The sequence below is a fragment of the Octopus sinensis genome, linkage group LG5 (genome assembly GCF_006345805.1).
Source record: "Octopus sinensis linkage group LG5, ASM634580v1, whole genome shotgun sequence".
In the NCBI taxonomy this organism is placed as follows: domain Eukaryota; kingdom Metazoa; phylum Mollusca; class Cephalopoda; order Octopoda; family Octopodidae; genus Octopus; species Octopus sinensis.
Window position 1 is genome coordinate 91,213,995 of NC_043001.1, and position 9,612 is coordinate 91,223,606.

The 9,612-nt window shown below is 34.4% G+C and overlaps 1 protein-coding gene across 4 annotated transcripts in view; it reads left to right on the plus strand.

Annotated features, from left to right (window-relative positions):
* The window catches only part of LOC115211598 (arfaptin-2), a 106,088-nt gene extending 97,058 nt beyond the window's left edge, over positions 1-9,030 (plus strand). For all 4 annotated transcript variants that reach the window (XM_036502941.1, XM_029780170.2, XM_029780171.2 and 1 more), the window contains one exon: positions 6,105-9,030. In XM_036502941.1, the coding sequence (XP_036358834.1) occupies positions 6,105-6,257 (153 nt within the window). In that variant the 3' untranslated portion in view covers positions 6,258-9,030. The remainder of the gene's footprint in view (positions 1-6,104) is intronic.
* The last annotated feature ends 582 nt before the right edge of the window (positions 9,031-9,612 follow it).

Consider the following 9,612-nt stretch of genomic DNA (forward strand, 5'->3'; position numbering starts at 1 on the left):
GGTAGAAAGGATTATTATTATTATTTTCATTGAAGGTGGTGAGCTGGTAGAGTTGTTAGCATGCCAGGCAAAATGCTTAGTGGTATTTCGTCTGTTGCTATGTTCTGAGTTCAAATTCTGCTGAGGTCAACTTTACCTTTCATTGATAAATTAAGTACTAGTGAAACACTGGGCTTGATGTGATTTAGTCCCCTCCCACAAAACTTCAGGCCTTGTGCCTATAATAGAAAGCACTATTATTATTATTATTATTATTATTATTATTATTATTATTATTATTACAAATACTCCTGACTATTTTTATGTTTTGCAACTGAGTCCTAAGTCTGAAACTGAAGCCAAACTAAGCTGTTACTGTTTATTTTGCTATGTGTATTGCTTAGTGATAATAGATATCCTGATGAAAGTTATTGAATTCTTATCATTATGACTGTACCTAGTGAAGCAGATCAGCAATAGGACATATTCCATCACATACAATGTATTGCTTGAACTTGCTCTTTACAGAGGCAGTGTATTTTTTTGTTTAGTTTATGAAGCCACTGCATATTATTTCACATATTTCGTCTTTATAAATAAAATATTGTCCTTTTTACAAACACTATTGCATAAAACATTCAAGTTTATCCTGCTTCAGTCCCCATAGTAAGCCTCTCTCATACAAATTGTTGCTTTACTATCCATGTGATGGCCATGGCTCCTTGGCTTCTCATGGAGTCACAGAGGTGCAATCATGACATATGGTGTATCCTGGGCATTTGAAGATCTGTTGGAGCCCATTCCTCGCTAGGTCTGACCACAGTCAATTTCTTCCAGGAAGAGAGAGATAAACAGAATGAAAGAGAGAGAGAAAAGGAGAGAATTTACCCCATACAGGTCTTAGTTCCTCCTGCTCCTAACGGAACATTGGGTGATGAGCTGCCTCCACTGAGTGCAATCTATTACAGCTGCTTTTGCATCATTCTAGGTCTATTGCTGTTCCTGTAAGTCCTCATGGACCTGTTTTTGGGTGGTCTTCCTCTCCCTTGTTTACTACCAGCTGATGTCCTTGTCAACCCCAGTACAGGACTGGTACTTTATTTATTGATCCCCAAAAGGGTGAAAGGCATAGTTGACCGTGACAGGGTTTCATCTCAGAAAACAAACAGCTGGAATGAATACCTTAACCCCTTCGTTACTATATTTCTGACCAAAATACACCCCTTATGTGTTTCAATTAATTTCTAATATAATCATAAATTTAGTCTGGTTTCATTAAACAACTATGACTTTTTTATTTATCAATATATTAATGTGATTTTTGGAAGATAATTTAATGAAATGTTCTCAACCAATTCTATACTATAATTTTTGTCACAAAGTGACTCTAATTGCAGGTAGATACAGGTAAATTCAACAAAATATAAGATTATTAAAATTTTGTTCAAACATCGCTATAGAAAATGGGTTATTAGCTAATATTCAATTGGGTATACAACAAAATTTTACGATAGAATTTGTTATTCTGGGTAACTTTCTGATACCCATAATAATATTTATGGCAAAATAGTCTTAATTTCATTTAAGGTTGTGGGAGACCACTAACTATCCTTTCTTTCGCTTTGTTTACATTTAGCGTAATGGTTCGTTTCCGCCGTAATGATTTCAAATAGGCTCATTCGAAAAAGTAAAAAGAAATAGTCTAAGGCTTTACTCTCCTGGGAAAGTCTGTGGCTTGGTCCAGTTTCTTCAGAAAAATCACCGAAAGAAACAGTTTTTAAATTTTCACTCCATTCAGGTGCCAATTTATTTTCTTTATCGCTGTTGGAGCTCTCAGATTCACTGTTTTCACTTTTGGAAAATGAAACATCAGATTCATTATCAAATACCACGTGCTTTTTTTTTTCAGTCATAGAGTTAGATTTATCAAGGTCTTCAGTAGAAAATCCTTCGAATTCTGACTCACTGCTTGATATAATGAAATTCCTATTCATATTTTGTCAGAATTACAAATTTTGGAAACACAATAGAAACAAATTTCGGAAAAAAATCTCCCAAAATTCACGGAATTAAAATTACACTTCGATCGTTGTACAAAACTGTAGATGAACTGTTTACGAAGTATAATCACATGTTTTCACGAATGTACTAAAGAGATTTACTCTGATATTCTCATTTAAATATGTATAGGTAAATACGGGCGGGTTTGTGCAGCTTGGTCACATTAACCAAAATTTTTTTCGGGCGGCTTTGGGCGGTTTGGTAACGAAAGGGTTAAGGCAGTGATTTGGTGTTCTACTGACTTAGCAAACTTAACTTACTCATGAGATGGTAAATTATGAAAAATTTTATTGGAGACAGCGGGATTTTATTAAATTTTGCCCTTCAGCTGTTGCGTGGTACACTGAGTTATATACACAAATTGGTATAGGGACAGCAATGTAATTTGTTATGTGTTGAATATTTGTGTCGCATGGGCTTAGGAAGTTTGTTTTGCAGGCATGTGATTTAGGGCATGCTGTGACTGTGAACAAGCACCTTGAACAAGTATTTTCTATGGTAACCCAGGGCCTGTGTGTGCATATGTGCACGTATATATATCATGATCATGCACAGTGTAGTCCTAGGTCGATTGTATCCTGTCAAAGTATCCAACCCATGGAACATTAACATTAAATAATGATGATGATTGTGTGCATAAGTGTGTGTGTTTATGTATTTGCATACATTTGTGTCTACAAAAGTTACTCACTCCAAGTGATGTTGCTTGTCATTTTTCTATCAATAAATCATCTGTTTGCTTTGTGCCCTTGAAGACGTGTGAAATAAATGATCCCTTAATTGTGAACAGGTTAGGGTTAGAGACAAGAAGGGCATCCAGCTATAAAAACGATGCCACAATAATATAAATTTCTAACCCATTCTAGCATGGAAAAACAGATGTAGAAATGAACACTGAACCTTCTTTCTCCTGAGTGGTAGAGTTATCAATGCCCTAATTCAAATTAATTACTAAAATGCTTATCAGCTTACTGGTTTTAGGAAAAATAAAACTGATGCCACTCTTACAAATATTTGTCACATATTTCACCTGTTATCCTTTTGTAAGTGTCTTATATGGAACAAATACTAAGATGGACTGGCATTATACTCTTTCAACTTGTATTTACTTAATTGTCTAAATAATTACGTACTAAGTTTATTTAACTTACCATTCACAAATCCTTAAGTGACAATTCTATTATTATTATTATTAAAAAATTGTTTTCAATATAAAGCAACAACATTACAAATATAATTGTACGTAATTAATAAGATTCAGTGCAATCTATCATGTATGATATATAATTTTTCTTAGAAGCACACCTTTCTGGAGCTTGTGCTTTTGTTTATCTTTCCACAAAATATTAACCCAGATCAGTTCAAAATAAATCTTAACTATCATTTCATCTAAATCACAATTCTCTTTTAATCTAAAAAAAATAGTCAATCTAAAACGGTCAAGTCAAAAAACTCCTGGACTTGTTATTTTTAATAAAAAAATTACTTATTTACTCTTTTACTTGTTTCTGTCATTTGACTGTGGCCATGCTGGAGCACCGTCTTTAGTCGAGCAAATAGAGCCCAGGACTTATTCCTTGTAAGCCTAGTACTTATTCTATCGGTCTCTTTTGCCAAACCAGGAAAGTTACGGGGCCGTAAACACACCACCATCGGTTGTCAAGCGATGTTGGGGAGGACAAACACAGACACACAAACAAACACACACACATACACACACACACACACACACACACATACATATATATATATATTATATATATATATATATATATACATACGACCGGCTTCTTTCAGTTTCTGTATACCAAATCCACTCACAAGGCTTTGGTCGGCCCGAGGCTATAGTAGAAGACACTTGCCCAAGGTGCCACACAGTGGGACTGAACCCGAAACCATGTAGTTCGTAAGCAAGCTACTTACCACACAACCACTCCTACGCCTAGCTACTTACCACACAGTCACTCCTTCCTAAGTTTTAACATAGTTTCCTTTGAAATAGTCACCTTGTGTAGCAATACACTGGTCCCAGCATTCCTGTCACTTTTGGAATCCAGCCCAGAAGTAATTTTCCATAAGCAAGTTGAGGACCTTCTACAATTTGCTCTTGATCTCAACAATGGTATTAAAACAGCAACCTTCGAGCTGCATTTTCATCTTGGGGGATGAGATCGAAGTCTGCAGGTGCTAAATCTGGCAAATAGGGTGGGTGCAAAAGTGATACTATGTTGTTTTTGGCAAGAAGCTCACAAGTGAGGTGAGCTTAGTGATAGGATACATTCGTGAAGAATCCAATTCTTTGTGCTCCATAGATCTGGTCGCTTTCACCAAATGTCCTCCCTGAAATGCTTCAAAGCATCATTAATTGTCCTCCAATGGTCCTCATACACAAGCTGATGAATTTTCTTCGCATATCTGGGGGTAATGCTTGTGGCAAGTCTTCCAGATCACTCATCGTTTTCCAGGACATTCTTCTCCTTTTGAAGTGCCTGTGTTGCTTGAAACATTGCATACGATCCATTGCCTCATTACCATAAGCTTGCTGAAGCATGTTCAATGTCTTTGTAGCAGACTTGCCAAGTTTAATACAAAATTTTACATGGGTTCTTTGTACCTGTCCTTGACAAGAATTGCAGACTCCAGCCAACACGTGATTATAAAAACACAACTTTTACAATTTGCGAAGTAAACACTGTGATGTCACTCAACACACTGCCTCATGAAGGTCACTGCTAGGTCTCACTGCACATGTAACCATATCTGTTGGCGTGCTACAGAAACTTGCCTGGGAATAGTCATTGGTATAGATTTCTGTGCAGTTCATGATACTCATAAATAAATGGCAGTTAGGCAACAATTGTCGTCATTATTGAGTTGCTAAGATCTTGATGAATTGTTTATAACCTACTTTTAATTCCTAGTTGCAATCGTTTCCTTAGTATGTTAATGACTTCCTTGAAGAAATATTATGACTGTTGTATTTTCCTATCTTCTGAAAATATTCATGGCTTCAGGCTGGTATAAGCAATCTTCAATGTTGTTGTCATCATCATCATCACCAACAATAACAACGAGGTGGTGGTGAGCTGGCAGAATTGTTGGAATATTTCTTCCAGCTATTAATATTCTGAGTTCAAATCTTGGCATGGTCAGCTTTATTTTTCATCTTTTGAAGACCATAAAATAAAGTTCTAACCGAGTACTGGGGTTGATGTAGTTGACTTACTCGCTCTCCTCAAAACTGCTGACCTTGTGCCAAAATTATTATTATTGAGTGAGAGCACAGTGCATGCCATCAAAGTGACACTGGGGTAAAATATACAATGCCTAGTATACTCATCATAACTACCTGTCTGATAAGGGTACACTAGGCACAAACATCACAATCATATGTGCACAACATGGTGATCTCATATCAAGATAAACAGTGCATGACCTTGCAGGTGGGGCCCAGTTAGAATTTTCTTCAGGTCAAGTAGCCCATCCTGCTCAAAAGGTCCCTGGATAAGGGTTGTTTAAGGATGTTGGATGAAACACCCATGTTTCCAATGGTGTATTATCCAAAGAATTCCTCTCAACACATGGCTATGATGCTCCCCCACTACTGCTCATGATCAGAGATGCACATATCATCAGTCACCAAAGAACATGCTCAGTTGGTTGCGGTCAAACAACTGACAAGCAAATCTGAGGCATTGAGCAGAATATTTGCTGTAGCCCATCTTTTATACCAAGACAAAAGAATGTACATGATAACTTATTATTATTATTAAAAATAGTAAGATTGGTAGAATTGTTAGCATTCTGGGCTAGATGCATAGTGACATTTCATCCATCCTTATGTTCTGAGTTCAAATTTCACCAAGGTGAGCTTTGCCTTTCATCCTTTCCATGGCCAATAAAATAAGTACCAGTTGAACACTGAGGTCAATGTAATCAATGCACCCCCTCCCCCGAACTTGCTAGCCATGTGCCAAAATTTGAGACCATTATTATTATTATTGTTGTTGTTATTGATTTTAGTTATAATGGTTGTTTTTTCATTTCTGTTTCTTAAATTTCAGGTGAAAGTCATGCACAAGCAACTTCTTTTGTTCCACAATGCGGTGTCGGCATACTTCAGTGGGAATGAGACAGCTTTGGATGCAACATTGAAGCAGTTCAACATTAAATTGAAAACAGCCAATTCTTCAAAGCCATCTTGGATTGAACAGTAGTCAACTTCATTTTGTGACTTTGAGGAACCATGCACCTTGCAGGCCAAAGCACCTACATACGAATATACACAGAGATGTTCTTAGAATTACTTACACACACACACATATGCACTCACACAAACACACAAACATACACACTATTATGTACATTGAAAATTGATGTTGAACAGATGTGCACTCTACCAGCTAAAGTGAAAATTTTTGGAGCCCATGTACATGCATGCCAACACAAACCTTCAGAGATGGATGGTAAGAACAAATCAGCACTAATAAAAGGTGCCTGTTGTCTATTCCAGTACATGACACATCCGCTTGTGTACACTCTTACTTACCAACACATATAGAAAACTGCCTTTGTGGAGAATAATTTTTACTACTTTTATATTGGTATTTACTAGATAAGTCTTTATTCCAAAATTAAGTCTATTATTCAAAACTGAGTTGCTTTCATGATGAAATTTTGTCTGTGATATCAGACATTATAAGATATTTGAAATAGAGAAGTGCGACAGATCCATTGATAGGGAAGCAAACCACATATAGTTTTCTTGCCAGGTGACCTTATTATTTGTTCTATAACAGATCCTGCCATTCCATCTTCTCAAATTAAACAATATAATTTATTTCTGTTATTTTGACAGTACTACTTTATTTCACCAAGATATTTCATTAACTATTTGCTGCAAACTTAGTGGCTGTTCTACTAGTATCTTCTATCATTGAGAGGTATCCAACCCCAGTTAAATGTTTTTTTACAACGAAAAACAACACCTGAAGGTTAGAACTTGGATAGGATCTCACAATGGTGGGTATTAATAAAATTGCCTATCCTGCAAGCTTGCATACACATTTGTATATGTTTGCTTGCATGTGTGTGCACATGCAAGCACACACACACTCTTCCCTGCCCTCTCTCTCTCTCCACTCACAACAACAGTTCTTGTACTCAGACAACATTATTTCTGTATGTTATCTCTTTATAACAGTTCTCATGAATTCAATAGATGTTGCCCGATATAATTTCATTTCTCATTACTATGTTTGTAATGGGCTAGAAGGTTTTCTAAAGTATTATAGTAATGAAGGTTTTCTACAGCATTATAATAATGGCAATATATATCCTGTGAGTTGTAGTGTATTGCCATATTGTTAGGGAGTTAGATGCACAGTTGCTTGAAACACTAGGAAGATGTATCAGTGTTTTATTTTTTCTTTCTTTGTCATAAATTTCTTGTTACATGTCATATCATCGGTTGGTTTGTAAGTAGTATGTGTACAAGTATGGCATATCTGCACAGTATGCAGAATTACAATGGGTTCAGTGTTATCACATGGACAGTATTGTTTGTGCAGTTAGCAGTAACCAGAATAAAGGTCTTTGCTTCTCTGTTCATCATGAAAAGCCAGTCCATTGTTCAGAACCTTTGAGATTTGGCAACATGAACACAAGCTGTATGGATCCCACTTTCATTTGGCCTGCTTGCCTTGTTTAACTCTTTACTTGGGGAGAACCAAATTAAAAAAAAAAAATATATATATATATAAAACATAAAAAATATACTTCTATGGATTGAGCTGGATTTTCCCTGCACCATTTTACCCTACCCCTATAAATCCTCTTTATACTCCACTCTTTGGCCTTCTATTGGGAAAGGTCATCAGTAATTTAAAAGAAAATATTGGAAATCCTTCTATATTTCTCTGTAAATATTCATCCTTCCCCTGCCACCGCCACCACTATGTTGAACTTTCATTTAAGACTGTATTAAGCTGATATTCCAATTTTCTTTCTTTCTTTTCTTTGCTCACTTTGGTTTTTTTTTCTTCTTTTTTGATCACTTCATCTTCCACCAAAGTGGAACTTTTGTTTTCTTCCAATTATCTAAGCATTAATTTTTACATTTACTTTATTTTCCTTTTTTTTTCATCACACATACTTTTGTGAGGGGACAGAAATTAGTTTATTATTATAGGATTAAAATGACTTTCCATGTTGTTTATTATTACATTTTAGTAATTAATCAATTTAGATTGTTTCATTACATTACCAATCGTCATATACTTACAATTTATATTTGATTCTAGCTCTCTCTCACCTTTTTTTTAATTAATTATATGACTTTCAATTATTAATTTTGGTTTTTAAATTATGTAAATTGCATTTTATTTATTATTTTTTTTCTTCTGGAGTATGAAAAAAATACCAAATAAAAAAAGGAACATCTTGTACAATCCTTGTAATTATAAGTCCTACAACAATGTCATTACTAACAACAGCAGCATCAACAATTTACAACACAATAAAAACTTGATGTATCTGTTATTTGTCTCCAGAGCAAATGCTATGGTATCCTTAAAAAAAAAGTTATCTTATTCTTAAAAAAAAGTTAATAGTCTTTTTTTATAAGTGTTTTTTTATTTTTGAGTGTATTTTCTTTATTCTCTTAACTATTGAAAGAGAGCAAACGAAAAAAAAAAGTTGCCCTCATGAAGTCTCATTGCCAAAATAGGTCTCTGGACATCTTTAAACTCAGAGATAAAAACAATATTTTTCTTTTATAATTTGAGATCTACTTTTGTAAGAAATTTCTATTTGCTGCATGAAATATTTAACTGTTACCTTTATAGTAACTATAAACTGAGGATCCAATAGTAACAAGTGATTGGTAGTCAATTTAAGAATATCGAATGTACAGTTGTTAGAGGGTAAACTTAAAGATTCGGCATTCAGTATACAAATAGGTTTGTTCGGTAAGGAGCTAGTGTAAAAAAACAATACTTATACTAGCGATACTTTTTTCTTTTATTTACAGCTAAATTTTGGTTAGTAACACAAATCCAACGACATTCACATATGATGTGCATAATCACTCATGTTCTCATAATTACATGTACATAGCATAATTTTACATGAATACTTATGAATACATACATGTTTGCCAGCAAAGTAGTGCTCATGAATATGATCCATAGACATGCCAGTATATATTTTCCTAAATGTATGTACACATACACACTCTCAATTTCTTTCACAAAATGTCTTTGGCCAGAATAATTTATGCTCATACCTATCTCGCCAATATATATATATATATATATATATATATATATATATATATATATATATATATTAGAAACTGTGATGGGTTTTGTTTATTTCAACAGGTATCTAAGATTTGTTGAAAATCTGGGTTTTAACTTGAACTTAAATACTAAGGGAAAATTTTATTATTCTTTCTAAATTATAAATACATATCTATAACTATATTTATATATATATATAATATATATATATATATATTATATATATATATATATAAAAGGCATACACACACTAAAGAGTGTGTATATATAC